The following is a 19,913-nucleotide window of genomic DNA, read 5'->3' on the forward strand; positions in this document are numbered from 1 at the left end:
CAGGGAGAAACAACCGTAAATATTGGAATAGTTTATTACAACATACGCCGTAAAGAAAACAGCTCGGAAATTAAGGAAATAAAGCTGGCGAAAAAAACATTAAAGTCCACTTCAAGTTCAAGTATGTTTATTGAGACAATAAAAAAAATACATCTCAAAGGGTTAGAGTAGCTTAGGCTATTTCTACCCCCCACCCCCCTCCTCTACTTCAAGTCCCTCAAGGGGCACACAAATTCAGTGAGTTGCTAGTTCGCCTTTCTCGGTATGCGAGTTACCTAGTTTTGCAATGAAACTGATGGTCATGTGCCTAACTTTATTTATAATACATCTTTGTAGATGTGATTTATATGCTTGAGTACTGTACAGTAGTCATTAGAGCAATATATATAGGGATTCACTAGAGATTCACAAAGCAACTTTTGTTTTGGCCTTGACTTTAATTGTACTTTTGATTATTCCTGGAGTTTGTCTTATTATAATTACAGGTCGAACTTGGTGAGCTGCTGTCAGTGACTGGCGGACGCTGTACCACCAGTCACTGCTGTCAGTGACTGGCGGACGCTGTACCACCAGTCACTGCTGTCAGTGACTGGCGGACGCTGTACTCTCCATAACATAAAGGGTCTTCCTGTGTTCCATATATACTGAATATAATTTTCCAGTCTTGGGATTATTTCCAAAGCTCGTGCAAGTCATGTTTACAAAAATAATAAGTAATGCACGTTTTTCTTCTCTCCTTTACCTTAATTTGCGCAGCGTCCGTAGATGTATCAGTATTATATTATATATATATATGTATATATATATATATATATATATATATATATATATATATATATATATATATATATATATATATATATATATATATATATATATATATATATATATATATATATATATATACACTGGCAGTAGGTTTTCTTTTAAACATGTCTCATTGAATATGACCGCATATTCTGTATTTACTATCTTCTGATTTAGGGCTTCTATCCCTCTAACTATTTTCCTAGCATCAGGGCTTAGCTGAAAGAGTTCTCCAAAACTCATTTTCGTTATTTCAAGGTGAAGAAAAAGGTGAATTACTATAGAATGTATTTCACTTATTTATACAATTTGCACAACGTTTCGAACCTCCATGGTCCATTCTCAAGTGAAAAGAAATTACAAAACTCGTTGATTTATACACGTATGGGGTTAGGTGATAAGACAAGTACAATAAAAGTAAAAACAAGGGGGATACATAGGGGATAAATGGGGGACGAAGCACATACAAAGATTAGTCAGGTGTAATTGGCCTGTTACGTTGAACAGTGTCTTCTGTGTTGACATCGTTATGTTCTGGTCTTGTCCTTACTCTCATGGTGGGTAGAGTAAATAGTTCCGTGATTTGGGTGTTCATGGTAGGTTGTTCTATTCTTATGTGAATTGCTTCAAGAATTTGTAATCTTCTCGCATCTTGGGTTTTGTCTATTATACAGGTATTTTTGTTCAACATTTCTCTTGTTAGGGTGATGTCATGGGCTTGTCTCATGTGATTCCTGGGGGCACCAGATTGAAGATGGCATGTCAAACGCCTCGTCAGCTTGGTTGACGTCATACCTATGTACTTAGATTGAAGGTTACATCCTTCGTGAGGGCAAGTGTACATGTATACAACGCTTGACTGCTGTAGAGGGTTTTCCGTCGGCTTCGGGCTGTTTTTGATAAGGAGTTTAGAAGTCTTCTTGGTTTTGTAGAATATGATCAGGTCTATGTTTTGGTTAGGAGTAATGCTTTTTACTCCTTCATGGATTATTTCTTTCATTATTCTTTCCTCTTTTTTATGTTCACTGTGCATGGTTGATTTGTAATATAATTTTATTGGAGGTATTGTGGTTTCTGTTCTAGGGGTCAGGATTATACCATCGGTCGTATATACCACGAAGTAGGCGGAGAGAAAATGTTCTGGATCGAGTTCATGAAGTTTTCTAATATGTTCATTATATTCAGGGGCTCCCGGCACGTAAATGACTCTACCTTCTGGCCTCGACGGGGCACCACCGGGTACTCCATCTAATGCTTTAAAAGAAAATCAACCTAATTTTACCATATCTTATTTTTATATTAACGCTAAATAAAAAAAACACAGATCATTCTGATCATTCCCCGGGTGCAGCCCCACAACAGCTGCCAAACTCTCGGGTACCTATTTACTGCTAGGTGAACAGGTTCATTAGGTGAAAGGAAACGTGCCCAGCCATTCAGTTCATCCAAGGAATCGAACTCAGGATCACGATTATGACTCGAGAACGAAGCCCACTGCACGAGCATTGCCTTTTTATATAACTGTATCATCTTATAAATGGCATTAAGGTGTCGAGGTTTGCTTGATTCGTATTCAATGCAACACTAATGGTGCGACCCGTTACGAGGGGAGGGAGGGAATTTTCAGGAGAAAGCGCCAAGCCATCACGACTATAAGGCACTTGAAAGGAATCAGGATAAGTGTCCATTTGGTCACCATTTGTTCCGGAAGACATCTCCCGTCACGCAGGGTGCAGTTGCGCCTCCACAGATCTCCAGTATCATCTTTTGATACTGGTAATGGCTCAAAAGGGCCACCACTTACGGGCTATTCATGCCCGTGCCACCTCTTGGGTGGCTTAATCTTCATCAATCAATCAATCAGGATAAGTATTTGGGATAGGACGGGTGGAAGGAATAAATACTAGGCTTCAGACCCAAGTAATAAGTAAAAATGAACTTTGGAGATTTAATTTTTCTACTTCCTGCTTCAGTGAAGGAAAACAAGGAATATCGAAAGATTCATGCCAGAATCACAAATCTATAACTTTCTGTAGGAGAGTAGGATGCAGGAGAGGCGTGGGGTCAGTGAACTGAAGTGTACGTCAGAAGGAATTACAATGCAGGCGACCATTCAACAGAATGAGAGAGACGAGTTACGGCCCCGCTCCTGTGCCTGGTAAGTCCACTACGGGCTCACCATAGCCCGTGCTACTTTGAAACTTTTGTTCTAAGTAGCTAAATCTAAAAAACAACAACAACATTCAACAGAAGAGCCGGAGGGAGCAGGCCGAAGAGAGAGCACCAGGGGAGAGGTGAGGTATAAACATAAACCAAATAAAGATCACAGTGGAGTCGTAATATAAGGCTTGGAAAAAGCCTACAATATATACACACAGCCCCGCTCCTGTGCCAGGTAAGTTACGGGCTCACCATAGCCCATGCTACTTGGAACTTGTTTCGAGTAGCTGAAGCTATAACAACAACAGCCTACAATATAAGAAAAACAAGCTCCCAAAGTCTTGTAGGCAGTTACCCCCGCCCGCATCTGCTTTCTTATCAGTTCACAATCGAAATGCAGACAGTGTAATTTAAGGCTGAAAATATCCTACCTACCACAGGAAAATTAGATTTTTTTTTGAGGGGAGGCTACGATCTGAGGTAATATTTTATTTTGAAATAAGCATTTACATATTTCCCGAGTATCTACGATAGATTCCTTTTTGAATTCTTGGATGTTTTCCAGAGTGGAGCATACAGTATTGTATGGACACAACTTCCTCAACACATGCATGATACGGCAGCTAGGGGCCAATGTATTATGCACATCCAGTTTACCTGAATTTTAGCAGAGGGCTGCCATCTTCCCGTGGCCTCCACGGAGACAAGATCGATCTTTACGTAGTAAATCGGGAATATTCTGGAGTGCTATTCCGCTGCCTGCCGCCTACTGGTGTCAACAAACATATCATCCACCACCCACTAGTGTCAACAAACATATCATCCACCACCCACTAGTGTCAACAAACATATCATCCACCACCCACTAGTGTCAACAAACATATCATCCACCACCCACTAGTGTCAACAAACATATCATCCACCACCCACTAGTGTCAACAAACATATCATCCACCACCCACTAGTGTCAACAAACATATCATCCACCACCCACTAGTGTCAACAAACATATCATCCACCACCCACTAGTGTCAACAAACATATCATCCACCACCCACTAGTGTCAACAAACATATCATCCACCACCCACTAGTGTCAACAAACATATCATCCACCACCCACTAGTGTCAACAAACATATCATCCACCACCCACTAGTGTCAACAAACATATCATCCACCACCCACTAGTGTCAACAAACATATCATCCACCACCCACTAGTGTCAACAAACATATCATCCACCACCCACTAGTGTCAACAAACATATCATCCACCTCCCACTAGTGTCAACAAACATATCATCCACCACCCACTAGTGTCAACAAACATATCATCCACCACCCACCAGTGTCAACAAGAACAAAGCTGTCCACAACTGCTCCATTACAGGAAGTGGCCAGTACAGAAAGCAATGAAAGTAGACATTACATAACACGAACGCTTATGCAGCTCATTCATTACGTTTGAAACAGGAGCCACCTGCCATGGCGTGAGTGCGCCGGCGCCCATGGGGGCGGTGGTCGCCGTGGTTACAGAGACGCTGGACGCCCACAACATGCACACAGCTGCTGCGGGTCACTTAGCATGCAAGACACCTGCAGCATGGACGCGTAAGACAATGTGGGCGTCTTGTCTGGGAAGCTACGGTAACAGCTGGGAGGTGTGACAATATGGCAGACACGGCAATGGTAAGAAACAGTATTTATTACTAGATTTAATCCCACGCGAGAGCGTTTATGTGTCACGATCACTTGTTATATTTGTCATCAATGGTATAAACTATATTCTTATTATTCGCATGTGCTATATGGTCCTGATGTTAAGGTGATTAGCAATTTCTCATTCTTTATTGACATTGCTCCCAGCTGTGTCAACCTGTAAATCAGCTGTCTGCTCCTGTGGTTACGCTGTGTGTGATGAACAGCTGAAAAAACACTTTCGAAAATGAAACCCTGATTTCAGACTTCATAGAAGTCGCAATAGGACCCAATCCTGTAGAAGAGCACTGGGACCAACCCCGACCTGCTTGTAACAGCGAACTATCAACAATGTGTCATCCCAAAATAAGTAGAGCGAGGCTAGCGGCTGGCGTCGGACATATGGAATAACAATAAAACAAACTCATCCAAATAACATGTCAAAAATTTTATCGTATGCACTATTATTATTGAAATCACGTTAATCTTCGTGATTATTGAAATCACGTTAATCTTCGTGATTATTGAAATCACATTAATTTTTGTGATTTTTGAAATCACATTGAAGTGATGAATCAATGAGAAAATCAGTATGAGCCACGAGAAGGATTCGAACCTGCCCATTACGTACTCCCAAGCCTACGCCCATGGTTTAAGGCGTATGCTTGGGAGTACCCAGTATGTAGGCTCGAATCTTCCTCATGACTCCTACAGATTTTCTCATTATTATTATTATTATTATTGATACTGGTAATGGCTCAAAAGCGCCACCACTTACTGGCTATTCATACCCGTGCCACCTTTTGGGTGGTTTAATCTTCATTAATCAATCTGAACAATAATACTGTTTTGAGGTGTTTCCCCAGCAGGAGGTGGGGTCAGAGGACCCGGCGCAGCAGGACGAGGCGTCAGTATCTGTCTCCACGCCGCAGGCTGCAGAGGGAGAAGAAGTGTAGGATACTCCTCAAATCTTGTTTCACTTTAAGGATTTACAAGAATTTACAAATAATTACAAACAGCCAATAACAATCTTGGTTCATGATTTCGAAGCTCGTATGTTATTAACTAGTTATATAATGATCACGAATAGAGATACCATCAATTATTGTTGTTATATTTTATTTACAAGTTAAATCGAGAAATTATTGCACTCCACAGAGATCCTTCTGAATAAATGAACGTCTAAATTAGTGTCAAATTGGACTCATCAACAGTTATTTGGTGGGTACTGTGATGTTTAGCATGAAGGTAACCATGCGTGTGATTCCTGGGCAGCGTGACGGTGGAGGAGCTGGAGGAGGAGCTGCGAGCATCGCGGGCGGAGACGGCGGCGGCGCTGGAGGAGATCACAGCGCTGACTCAGCAGTTGGCAACCTCGGTGCCCAGGGCACAGGCCCTCATGGCTCGCAAGGACCTCGAGCGTCGCATCGATACTCTCACCAGGTGCGCCTATGGTGATGAGGGCCGGGTCCCCATGGCCACTTGGTGACGATGATTTCAGTTTACTTATCCTTTTCTCCTGGTTATCCTTAGTTAACTTGTATATCGTTGTGCCTCTGTGCAATATGAGTCTTGGTGCCGCAGGGAGAATCAAGTGCTGACGGAGAATGTGGAAAAGGAGCAGCGAGAGCGGGAGTGGTTGGAGGGCGAACTGAGGGCCCAATACGAAGCAGCTGCAAGCTTAGAGAAGGAGATGACCAACCTGCAGACCTTCGTCAGAAATCTGCACGCCCTCGTCGAGGAGAAGACTAAGACCCTCGATATGCAGAAGGTATAGTGGTCTGGCCCCTCCCTCTCTATCCCCTAACGTCTTACGGATTAATATTGGTGTTCCAAAATGAATGCTACAAGCAATGAGCTGTCATCCTACATCAGCTCATTCTAAAGCTTGAATATCTGGAGTATACCTAGAATGGGTTCTGAGTTCATCTACTCCCCAAGCCTAGCCAGGGGCCAGGCTTGAATTGTGATAACTTGAGTCTGATCAAAGATCTGTTACACTATTTGTAGTATAGATGAGGGTGCGTGTAGGTAAGTTGTTAGTTTCCTCACCTGACCTAAAAAAAAAAAGTCATAGAAGCATAGCTTCTATGACTTTTGACTTCATAGGACAGGGAAATTACATCACAGGCACTCAGCCAACATCAACATTGCACTGACTGCACATTTGCACCTTTAATATGGTATTTTTAATAGGGTGAAGATTGAGCAAACTGTGTATCAAAACCTTTACGAGTATATATTTACTGAGAAAATATATTCAATATTCGAGTCAACTGAAGAATATTCACCGATGAAGTGACGTTCTCGAGGATGGCACAGCGCTGGCAGTGCTGACGATGAATCACAATAACGAGGCTCAAGAGTTGATATCCAACCCACACATCTGAAAACGAAGAAACAACAACGTTTCGGTCCGTCCTTGACCGTTGCCAAGTCCTGCACTTCCTAATCAGACTCCATATCCTGCCTTTCCGTTTTTAGTTTTTTTGTTTATATTTTTAATTAACACATTTAGGTACATCTATATTTGTGCAGCTACCCTAGCTGAAGGGGAGTACAAAGTGTGTAAAAAAACTAGTTACCTGATGCTAAAAATCCCCATCACACAGGATGGTTAGTCATACAGGGCCATGTGATAAGTAGTCTGCACTGGCAAACTCCGGGTACATTATGAGGATATCATCAACACAAGAGTGACTAAGGTAGCAGTGGTACTAAAAGTCCCCATCTTGTCGGAAGGTTAGTCATACAGGGGGATATGTTCAGTAGCCTGCACTGGCAAATTTTGGGTGCATTATGAGGATATCCCCAAGAACACGAGAGTGAATAAAGTAATTGCAAAGCTCCAGGTACCTCGTGCCAACGGGTTTGAATGGTCTCATAACTGGGCATTCGGTGATGTAGTGTGGGAGATCATGCCGCAGTTCCTGCTCACAGAGTTTGCACCTGGAATGCTCAGGATTAGGAGATCCGTCACCTGTAGCCACCTGCCACAGGTAACGGTAACCCCACCTGATACTGGCAACCACTGTGTCTCACAGTTAGTTAACAGTTAATTGGCAGTTGAGAGGCGGGCCGAAAGAGCAAAGCTCAACCCCCGCAAACACAACTAGGTGAATACAGTCTGGTGCATGTTTTGTGCTGCACATAAATATAGGTTTCAGATCTGAACAAATCATAGCTTTTTATACTAGTGCTCTCAGGTCGATGGGAGTCAGTAATTTCTTTCCTATCAGACCTGAGTGTTTGGAACAATATAGTCTTGACAGCAGAGATGGGGATACCTAGGTCTAATTCAACTTCATCTTTGTTACACGCTAATTTGGCTGCAATGTCTGTGTCATTATGATGGGTTAATTATGTGTGATGGTATCCATACAACTATCGAGCCATCTACAATAAACATGTTGAATTTTTAATTTTATTTATACAATCATATATTGTCATCAAATGTCCTCGTACATATTCTTTTTTTGTTCTTTTTGCAGAGGACATTCCTCCCATGATGGTGTTGTTTCTTAGGTAATAAAATAAATTCTTGCAAGACATCATATTTTGTAACATTATGCAACTGACGATCACAAAACACTGATCACATGTAACATTATAAAGTCAAGTTCTCCCATATCTTCTCTTGTTTTACCTTAAATTGTTAATTTCTTCCCAACTTTTGTAATGGATGGATTACTTCATTAGCTCCCACACCTCTCATTAGCCTAATCCCAGCATTAACCTTAAAAACTCTATCCCAAAAAAAACTGTAAGTACAATTCCATCCGCATTTCCGGTCATAGCATTTCTTGGCTATCCTTAAATTATTATAGGCTTCGTTTTGTACTTTCTCCAGATTGTTTGGTCTTACTTTACCAAAACAAGAAATGACTGGTGCAGCATAATCAACCAACCCGTCTCCTTACAAATAACGTCGTTTTTCGCTCGTATGCGCACTCAGGCTAAAAAAAAAGGACGTAATTCCAAATGGAATCGGCTGGTGAAAGTGACATACTGTCCCGTTTTGAGTCCTCTGCTGGGTTAGGAGAGGATACTTTACATTGAGCGTTTTCTTGACATTTTGAAACCTTAGGAGAACTTCCTGCCCTCCTAACCTACCAGAGAACCCTTAACTTGCTGTTTTGGGAAAAAAAATCCCAAATTTATTTTCAATTATTTTTCATTTTCAAATTACGACCGTTTTCTGGGCCGTAGCGCATACACGCGAAAAGCGACGTAATTTATAAAAGGGCGAGTTGAATCAAGATCTCATAACTTATTACTATCATGAGTATCTCAGGGACATTCACTCACTTTCCACAACATGCCAAGGCTGCCAAAGATTGTCATGTCTTCCGAAATTGTCCCAACAGTCGGTTCAACTCGGCCTCCAAACTTTCATGTGTATATCCAAAAATATGTTTCTAGATATTTATATATTTTTCCTCTTTCTATATTTTTGGTACTTATTTCTAATGTAATAAATAGGCTTCCGATTTCTACATTCAAACTTAGTTTTGTCTTCACTAACTACCAATCCCGTACGGTGACAGATTTTCGAGCCTTATCAACACCGTATGAATATTTAATATATCTTTACTTTGATACAGACTATCATTTGCATATATAATTAATAGTAGGCATCCATCAGTCTCAGGAGACTATGGAGTTGCGCTCTGGTTGTCAGAATGGAGTTGCCTCTCCAGGGCGCAAAGCCAGGTAGATAGGTAGATACGGGGTTATCTACCTACTCTACCTAGTTACCCCAATAGGATTATGGATCTCGGATACTACCTCTATTCATTAATATGTTAAGCAAGGTGGGGCAGTAACTCTTTGTGGTTTGACGAATTCAAAAGATATTACAGCTGACATACATCCCTGATACCTGTAACTTGTCACAGTTCACCCGTCACACACTAGCCACAGTTCACCTGTCACACACTGGCCACAGTTCACCTGTCACACACTGGCCACAGTTCACCCGTCACACACTGGCCACAGTTCACCCGTCACACACTGGCCACAGTTCACCCGTCACACACTGGCCACAGTTCACCCGTCACACACTAGCCACAGTTCACCCGTCACACACTGGCCACAGTTCACCCGTCACACGTCCTCCCCGACGCTAGCGGGATGTCCTTATACCTGTTCTTTCCCCGTATCCAGAGAGGCAGTATAGGCTCATAATAATTCATATTATGATGAATTATTAACTCATAATATTTGTTGTGTGACGGTCTAGGAGGAGCGGGAGAACATGGCGCGGCTGCTGGAGGAAGGGAAGGAGGAGGTGGCGAGGCTGAAGAAGGACGCTCAGGGTCGCGCTCGGATCCTGGCGAGAGTTGAGGCCGCCTACAGGGACTCCGCCAACATCGTCAAGGTGAAGAGGGAAGAGAGGAGGACAGTGTAGAAGAGAGGAACATGTGAGAGAAAGTAGGGGGCATGAAAGTGAAGAGAGAGAAGTGAAAGTGAGAGATAAGAGAGTGAAGTAAACGGAGAGGGGAACTCAGTAAAGCAAGAAACGTTTATTTTTTTAAATTAATTAGGATTTATTCAGTGTACAGTGGAGAAGGTACACAATGAAAGGGTTCCGCAGTCAGGTTACTGCCGAAAGGTCCCGGGTTCAATATCCGCGGTAGGACAGAAACGTTTGGGCAACGTTTGCCATCACCTGCTGCCTCTGTACACCTAGCAGTATGTAGGGTAGCCTTGAGTTGGGACAATAGTGTTGGTAGCATCGTGGAAAGCGTCAGTAGTTGGCCTATAGGCTCTAGAGGACCCTCGATTAGCCTAATATAAGGTTTCTGTCTCCGACTGTTGGAAACGAAACCAAATACTTGGTTGAGATTTAAGAATTAGAGTAGAGATTCAGGGAAATTAAGGGAACAAGAAGAGATTTTGGAATAAAGAGATTCAAGAAGATATTCAGAAAGTAAAGAAGTTATTTAGGATGTAAAGAGCTGTTTTGAGTCAATAATGGGCTTGGGGAAAGTAATGTAGTATAGTCAGAGTATAGAGATTAAGTAATGGAGTCGGGTAGAACAGAAGAGACTCGGGAAGAAGTAAGGAATGGGTTCTGGGATTTAGAAAAGGATTCATGCAGCCAGGAAGGTATTAATGGCAAAATGTGCAAGATGTAATCCGCGATCACCAGGGTTTTGCGGATATACAGTGAATGTCCCATTATCTTCCAACTTGCGACGAAACAGGTGAAGGAGGAGGACATGATGAGGCTACAGAAGGAAGCGGCGTCAGTCAGGCGCCAGTACGAACAGCTGGAGAAAACGGTGAGGCGGCAGGAACAGCGTCGAGCCGACGTGGAAGTCCAGTTTAAGAACATCCGTAGCCAGCTGAAGGTACGGTTCCACAGGCTAATTCCTGCAGTCTTATATAAATTACTCTCACCCCCTTCATACCTGGACGATAATTCGGCTAAAGGTGTCATTACTCAAGGCCGGATAGGACAATATGTGACCCGGTACACAGAACATATTGGACCTTTGAATCATAGACATAACCAAGGCCTCGGAGGATCTTCCTTCCTCTTGTTTATTTTGGAATGGGCACAATAATATTCTGCTCATAAATAGAACAGTTTCCACCATTTTGATATAATTCATCACACGTCCGGATCTCAGATTTATCCTCTTTCATATATACATGTTAATGAGGTGTTTACGTATTAACTGGAGTGTTTGGTTAATGTTTTAACCGGAGTGTTTGGTTCCCAACCATTTACAACAGGTGGTGGAGAAGCAGGCGGTGACGGAGGAGCATCAGAGGCAGAAGGCGGCGAGGCAGGCGGACAAGCTCAAGAGAGAGAGAGATGTGTTACATCGCACCTACGTCAAGACCCTTGGTAGGTGCTGGGGGTGCTGGTAGGTGCTGGGGGTGCTAGTAGGTGCTGGGGGTGCTGGTAGGTGCTGGGGGTGCTGGTAGGTGCTGGGGGGTGCTGGTAGGTGCTGGGGGTGCTGGTAAGTGCTGGGGGTTGCTGGTAGGTGCTGGGGGTGCTGGTAAGTGCTGGGGGTTGCTGGTAGGATCAGGGCCTCGTAGCCTGGTGGATAGCGCGCAGGACTCGTAATTCTGTGGCGCGGGTTCGATTCCCGCACGAGGCAGAAACAAATGGGCAAAGTTTCTTTCACCCTGAATGCCCCTGTTACCTAGCAGTAAATAGGTACCTGGGTGTTAGTCAGCTGTCACGGGCTGCTTCCTGGGGGTGGAGGCCTGGTCGAGGACCGGGCCGCGGGGACACTAAAGCCCCGAAATCATCTCAAGATAACCTCAAGATAGGTGCTGGGGGGTGCTGGTAGGTGCTGGGGGTGCTGGTAGGTGCTGGGGGGTGCTGGTAGGTGCTGGGGGTGCTGGTAAGTGCTGGGGTGCTGTTAAGTGCTGGGGGTGCTGGGGTTGCTGGTAGGGGCTGGGATTGGTTGTAAGTGCTGGGGTTGTTGGTAAGCTCTTGTTCTCTTGAAAATTATTTGTATTTGTAGTACGCGAGTGAATTGGGAGCTGGTGCTAAGAATCTATATAACAAACATATGGTTATCGTTTGAGGATGGGCCGTTGGCAGAGCTACGACTCAAACACAGGAAGTAAACAAAGCACTGTTCGATCATAATGTTTTTTAATCTTTGTGTAAAGTAGTTTTCATTCATAAACATATGAGGGGGGTAACTACTGGATTTAGGAATGTAGTATCAATGGTTATGAGGACGGGCTGTTGAACTTGTTATTGTGGGGTGTTGCCGTAGGTACGGTACAGAAGCACGCCGGGTTGATCCACATCAGGGAGCTGGAGCGCCAGAGTGTTGAGCGAGAGCTGAGTCGAGCACACCGAGACCTTGTGAAGCAGGACGGACTTATCACCGCACTTCAGCACGTCAGAGACAGGTAAGCTTACCTTCTTCGTTTTAATTAAAAGTCATTGCGAAAACAGAGAGCAAGGGGCTAGCATTAGTTAGGAGTCATTGGTGGTGGGATTATCGCTTATTGGCCGTCGTCCAGTCCTGTGATGTTGCAATGTCAACCAATCAGCTAGCTTGTATCGTCTAGCTAGAGACGAGGCGGCTGGGTGTAAACACCGGATAGCTGGCATAGGTGGAGGTACTGAGAGGTACTTTGAAGCGTGTCTGAGTGTCTAGCATAGGCAGCGGGGCGATGCAGGTGAGGACATGTGTGCTGGCTGAGCAGGGGCGACGGTGTAGATACTTCTGGGTAGAAATAAACTATGGTTGTCGTTGCAGGCATGTTATCTGGGGCGGCAACCTAGTGTGCTGCCATCACGTGGATGATGGTGTTCTTTTCTCCTGGTGGCCATGGTATTCGATATCGTAAACAACTTTGGCGTACAGACCATTCGTAAGAGGCCCTTGTAAGGTGACTGTGGCGTGTTATAGGGAAAACCTGTTCTCCTACAAAGACCGTCGCTTTTCGGTCGTATGCGTTACATATGGCCAAAAGTTGTTGTACTAGAAAATGCAAGCGGCTGGCGAAAGCGACGCATTGTCCCATTTTCTGTTTTAGGTCCTCTGGTAGGTTAGGAGAGGACACTTTACATTGACTGTTTTCTTGATGTTGAAAAACCTTAGTAGGACAGGTTGATAGGATGGCATGGTGGTGTGGTGCAGACTCCTGCCATGGCTGTTCGAAGGTGATGGAGGAGCGTGGTGGGGTCCATCGATGCAAGCAATGCGCTGGAGTGAGTTCACCCGGGAGCTGCAGGTCGGTTCTATGTGAGAGGTCTACTGCAGAGAGTCCAGGCTTCGGGGTATGACTGGGCATGGAGGGCGAACTTGAGTTGGTAATGGCAGTATTCCATAGTCCAGTTGTCGGTGGCGCCAAAGAACTGCAAGAGGTCCTACAGGCGAGACTTGAACTTGCATAGACGAGATAAAACACCTAAATTATTGGGATCGTCTCAAAGCTCTCCAAATGTACTCACTAGAAAGGAGACGAGAGAGATACCAAATAATATACACCTGGAAAATACTGGAGGGACAGGTCCCAAATCTACACAGTAAAATAACAACGTACTGGAGTGAACGATATGGAAGAAAATGCAGAATAGAACCAGTGAAGAGCAGAGGTGCCATAGGCACAATCAGAGAACACTGTATAAACATCAGAGGTCCACGGTTGTTCAACGTCCTCCCAGCGAGCATAAGAAATATTGCCGGAACAACCGTGGACATCTTCAAAGGAAAACTGGACTGTTTTCTAAGAGAAGTTCCGGATCAGCCGGGCTGTGGTGGGTATGTGGGCCTGCGGGCCGCTCCAAGCAACAGCCTGGTGTACCAGACTCTCACAAGTCAAGCCTGGCCTCGGGCCGGGCTTGGGGAGTAGAAGAACTCCCAGAACCCCATCAACCAGGTAACTGGCATCCCTGGTTGGCGACGATGATGGAGGGAAAGTCAAACTGGACAACGCAGCTCAGGAAGGTTTACTGAGAGCGTCAGTGGCAGGCGAGGTCGATGTCCAATGCATAGGTCCTATAAGTGAGGACTGTTGTTCCGTTGGTGGTGATCTGGTGGAACCGACAACTCGCTATCGCCCACACCCGTATCATTGAAGAAACGACATTTGGACGGGAGGTCAGGATGAACAGATATACTGTAGTCTCTAACGTGACGAGATTCTGGCTGTTAATGGGCTCCGTTGGCGCAGTTTTCCAACAAGAAACATGCCATGTGGCAGTTGTGGATGTGGTCTGGTAGGAAGCTTGGTCGACGACCAGACCGCGGGGACGCTAAGCCCCGGAAGCACCTCGAGGTAAGATGGTTTATGTACGACCGGTGGTAGTAGCAGAGGTCAGGCTGGTAGTCCAGCGCCTGGCCGTGGGGTGATATGATACTACCCTAGCAAGCTTTCTCGCTGTGCGTAGGCTGTCTGCCCTGGAATATGCTGAATGCACTCTGTGCACTGGTGAGGCAGATCCCCGAGGTTCTGCTAGACGTCAGAGCCGATCAGCACGGATAGTTTAGCATTGCAACAGGGGGTGACAGCCCAGAAACAACAGCGACAGTTTTGTGTGTGAAAGGAGATGGGTAAAGAATTGCCAAAGGAGCTGACTGGGTCATGGAACAGATGACACAAGTCGGACGTGTTGCTTGTGGTGCCGGAACTGAGTGAGGATCTTAGCGGGGTGCTAAGATCCTCACTCAGTTCTAATCGGATCTTAGGATCCTAAGATCCTAAGATTCGATTGTGCTACTTGAGGATGTTCCTCCTTGTTGCTTGTTTTTACTTCATTTACCTGAGGGCCTCGACGAGGACAGGAAGCCAGCGACTTGTCGAAGGTTCCCCCCATTTGTATTGATAATGTTTTCCATTTTGATTTTGAAATTTAAAAGCCTTGGCATTTCCGGCTTCGGCGGAAAGTCGATTCCATGGGTTTATTACCCTGTGGGTAACAAAGCATCTCCTGTTCAACTGGGGTCAACTGCTCCCAGACTCAACATGTATTCTTTATCTGTTTGCAATGTATCATGTTCCACTATCCAAGACCACCCTGGTCATAACATGCTACCGGTTCATCTAATTACCCAAAGCCTCCGGGCATTACGTTAATAATGAATAAATGACCCAGTATGATATATTTACTAATTATAATGTTGGTGCTAAATGTAGAACATGGAAAAAGCATATTTTTACTCTGAAAAAGTATAATTTTATAACGAAATTAGACAAAAATAAGGAGCTGAATAATAAAACGGACCCACTGCTACTAAACACTAAGCAACCAAATAAGTATTGATTGCATAAATATTCTAAATTAAACAGGTCATGGATAAAGTCTTGCATGAGTGCATATACACGAACTGCACTGCTAATTTGACTACTGAGGGCTGAGGTACACTGTGAGGGTATACTGAGGGTTTGAGGTACAGGGAGCCGGTCGGCCGAGAGGACAGCACGCGGGACTGTGATCCTGTGGTCCTGGGTTCGATCCCAGGCGCCGGCGAGAAACAATGGGCAGAGTTTCTTTCACTCTATGCCCCTGTTACCTAGCAGTAAATAGGTACCTGGGTGTTAGTCAACTGTCACGGGCTGCGGGACACTAAAAAAAGCCCCGAAATCATCTCAAGATAACTGTGTACCTTGGCAGACAGATGGAGGAGACGTCCCGTGTGGAGACACAGGTGGTGGAGCTGGCGGGGGAGGTGGAGACCCGGGGGAGGGAGCTGCAGCGGGTCGTCCACACCCAGGTGGTCACTGAGGCGCACCTACACCAGGCCTCCACCCTCGCTCATGCTCTCAAAACCGACAACTTTATCCTTGGCAGACAGCTGAGGAATATTAAGGTGAGTGGGGGGGGGGGGGTAGAAATAGCCTAAGCTACTCTATCCCTTTGAGATGTATTTCTTTCTTGTCTCAATAAACATACTTGAACACTTGTATATATTATAAATATGTATGTATATATACAATATATGCATACATGCAGAATAACCACATGTGAAAAATAGAAAATGCTTAACGCGTTTTCGGCTAATTCGCCTTCATCAGAGCAAAGTAGAATGTCATTCATTCATTCAGAATGTCAGCATTCTACTTTGCTCTGATGAAGGCGAATTAGCCGAAAACGCGTTAAGCATTTTCTATTTTTCACATGTGGTTATTCTGCATACTTGGATCAGTGTTTTTGTGATCATTGTTGCATATGCATACATATTTATACTACACTATATATATACATATATATACAATATATATACATATATATACAATATATATGTATACTTGTATATATTATAAAGATATTTCATAAAATGCTGACTTGAGCATGTCGGTCTTAATTAATGTTTCCCAAAAAACTTTATTAATGGTTGCATTGCCCTCCAAAAAATATTGACAGAGTTATTTGTCAAAATATGTATTACTAAACTTTGATTAAAATATCAACCATGGTAATGTTTAATCTGGTCCCTTATCTATTTCATCTGTGAAAGTCAGTCTGATATATTTTCTACTTGAATCCATGATTCAACGAGCATTTGTGTATCTACTAGCGAACATATGTGCATCTTCTCCTATATACATCTTAAAATGGACGATAAAATGGCAAACACTCTGAATGCATATTTTACATTAGTGTTCACTCTAGAACGGTTACAAGACATCCCATCTCCCACACAAATGTTTGAAGGCGGTGAAGAGAATGAATTTAGGGATATACTCATAACATGAGATATAATTCGGAAGAACATTGATAAGCTAGGACTCAAAATTCCCAGGTGTGGATGGAATCCAATCCAAAGTTATAAAGGAACTGGCAGAAGAACTAAGCCTACTGCTGAAATTACTTTTCACAAAATCTCTGGATCAAGGAATAGTCCCCCTAGATTGGAAATATGCAAATGTCACCCCTATTTTCAAAAAAGGCAGAAAGAAATCGGCAGAAAATTACCGTCCAATCTGAATGACATCACACTAATGATAATCTAATAGAGATTATGATTAATGGAGAGAATCATAATGGAGATTATGATTCTAATGGAGAGCATCACTCACCATCTTTCAGTGAACAATCTTGTAAAATCGTCACATGGGTTTGTTAAAAATAGATCCTGTCTTACAAACCTACACACGTTTTTGGAAATGGTAATCAGCTACACAGACAAGGGACTTCCAGTGGATGTAGTATACATGGATTTTGCTAAAGCCTTTGATACGGTACTACATGAAAGAGTGGCAAGGAAATTACAGGCTCGTGGAATAAATGGTAGAATACTGGGATGGATAAAACAATGGCTGAAACAAGGAAAACAAAGGGTGGTATTAAATGGGTCCGAATCTGACTGGAGAAATGTGGTAAGTGGGGTACCTCAAAAGTCCAATTTGGGGCCAATCTTTGTCATTTACATCAATGACATAGATGAGAATACCTGTATTGCAAACCACAGCATCAAATTTGCAGATGAAATAAAGATATATGGTAAAGTAGGAAATAATAATGATATTGGAGCCCTACAAAGAGATCTACGTGAACTCCACAAATGATCAGAAGACTGGCAAATGCTTTTTAATATTGACAAATGCAAGACCTTGTATGTAGAGCACAGCAACCCAGGCCACCACTACCAAATTAATAACATTCCATTACTGACTGGTGAAGAAAAGGACCTTGGAGTTGGAATCCACCACTCGCTGAAAGTTGCACACCAAGTAGAAGCACCAGCGTACTTGGAGCGTACTTTTGACAGAAAGGAGAGGAAGATGATGATTCAGTTGTGTAAATCTCTGGTGCGGCTCCGTTTGGATTACTGTATCCAAGCATGGAGACTCCCATCTTCAGAAGGCCATAGCTACTCTGGAGAAAGTGCAACACCGGGCAACAAAAATCATTCCAGAGCTAAGTCAACTCTATCAGGAACGGTTAAGGCCCACAGGACTAACAATACAGCAAACCAGGCATGACAGGGCAGATCTCATTGAAACTTAAAATACTGAACAATTTGATGGATGTTGATCTGGAAAATTTCTTCAAAAGGTCAGATGTAACACAAACAAGGAGCAATGGTTTCAAGCTCGACAAGCCACAATGCAGGACTGAGAACAGGAAATGCTTTTTCACCCACAGGGTTATAAACCCATGGAATCGCCTACCCGCCAAAGACGTAAATGCAAAGACTGTTGAATTTCAGAATCAAACCGGAAAAGATTATCAAAGCAAATAGGGGGACTTTTGACAAGCCGCAAGCTCCCTGTCCTCGTCGAGGCCACTCGAGTTAGTGGCCCTCGGGTAAACATCTTTTCTCGATTTTTGACTGATCTGATTACATTTTTTAAACGGTTTACCAACGTCGAAAATTCCCAATCAAATGTTATTATTGTTGTAAATAGTCTCTTAAGCTAGATCGAGCCTCTGTATCGGAGCTCATAAACCGTTTAATAAATGTAAACAAAGCCTCCAAAGATTGAGAAAAGATGTGCAGGTTTGTAAGTACTGTACTTACGTAACTGCTTATTATGTAACTGCTGTACTGCTTATTAAAGTGCGTGCTTGAAACGCTATGCATGTTAGTGGCTTTGCAAGAATGTAATACTACCAATGTTATGTACTCTCACAAACCCAATGTACCTTCTTGTATATAAATAGATAAACAAATAATAATAAAATGTATATTCATTCCAAGTATTTTATAGTCGTACATGCTTTATGATTTCTCCTTATTATCATCTGACATTATCTACACAAAGTAAAGGCTGAGAAGTAGGTACGAGCCCTCATCTAATTTACATATGTCGAGGTTATATGATTTCATGTTTCTTAAATATCTCTGGCTTGTTATAATTGATCTAACCTAACACCAGCTCTTCAGAGGCCACGACCTCTCCGTAGGGTGCAGTCGCACCTCCACAGCTCTCCAGTATCAGCTGTTGATACTGGTAATGGCTCCAAAGGGCCACCACTTACGGGCTATTCATGCCCGTGCCACCTTTTGGGTGGCTTAATCTTCATCAATCAATCAATCACCAGCTTCTGCATTACTTATATAGACAGAGAAGGAGGAGGTGATGGAGGAAGCACGGAAAGCGGGCTACCTCGTCAACAAACTACAACGGAATCTTGATGCCCGTGACAGCGATCTTCAGAAAATCACATCAGGTGAGTACCTAGAGAAGCCGTAGTCATTATGGGAATGTTACTCGAATAGTCTCAATCAACAATCCATTCTCGCAATTTGATAAGTATCAAATGTGAAGTGGTTTTTGCCTCGTTAGAAGCATACGAACTTTGGCAACCCACTTATTGTGGTGCATAAAGTGTGAGGATAGGTTAGTTAATGGTGATGCAGCATCACTTATTACCATTAACTTGCTATGCAGTGTCAAAATTACCAGTACTTGTGAAATGTCATAGTTCCCATTCTGGTCATCGAGGAGGCCTGCTGGTCGGGGACTGGTTCACGAGATCATTTATCTCTAACTACCTCAAGGTAACCATAGTTGGCGGTAAGGTAAGGTAGCCTAACATTGCCTAGTTTATCTAGGGTAGGGGGTTCTTAACCTTTTTTTATGGTTACAGACCCCATTCTATTACTCAATATGGCTCCCCATCCCCCACACTGTCAAAACATCATCTTAATAGGGACCAGTATGACTTAAAAAGATGTCAATAGCTTGGTTTTAATTTATATTTGGATAGCTAGGAATAAAAAAAGACAAAAATTATAAGGATTTTCTCATATTGATATATTAGATGGGGTACCCAAAAGTGCCCAGGTATGTTTACCCGAATTTACCCAAAG

The 19,913-nt window shown here is 43.3% G+C and overlaps 1 protein-coding gene across 1 annotated transcript in view; it reads left to right on the plus strand.

Annotated features, from left to right (window-relative positions):
• The first annotated feature begins 4,638 nt into the window (after positions 1 to 4,638).
• The window catches only part of LOC123773613 (cilia- and flagella-associated protein 58), a 28,186-nt gene continuing 12,911 nt past the window's right edge, over positions 4,639 to 19,913 (plus strand). The window contains exons 1-10 of the mRNA XM_045767405.2: positions 4,639 to 4,656; positions 5,535 to 5,617; positions 5,941 to 6,108; positions 6,250 to 6,436; positions 9,908 to 10,045; positions 10,875 to 11,021; positions 11,410 to 11,524; positions 12,414 to 12,552; positions 15,767 to 15,962; positions 19,162 to 19,270. Coding sequence (XP_045623361.2) covers positions 4,639 to 4,656; positions 5,535 to 5,617; positions 5,941 to 6,108; positions 6,250 to 6,436; positions 9,908 to 10,045; positions 10,875 to 11,021; positions 11,410 to 11,524; positions 12,414 to 12,552; positions 15,767 to 15,962; positions 19,162 to 19,270 — 1,300 coding nt within the window. The remainder of the gene's footprint in view (positions 4,657 to 5,534; positions 5,618 to 5,940; positions 6,109 to 6,249; positions 6,437 to 9,907; positions 10,046 to 10,874; positions 11,022 to 11,409; positions 11,525 to 12,413; positions 12,553 to 15,766; positions 15,963 to 19,161; positions 19,271 to 19,913) is intronic.

This window comes from Procambarus clarkii, chromosome 72 (genome assembly GCF_040958095.1).
Source record: "Procambarus clarkii isolate CNS0578487 chromosome 72, FALCON_Pclarkii_2.0, whole genome shotgun sequence".
NCBI classification, from domain to species: Eukaryota; Metazoa; Arthropoda; class Malacostraca; order Decapoda; family Cambaridae; genus Procambarus; species Procambarus clarkii.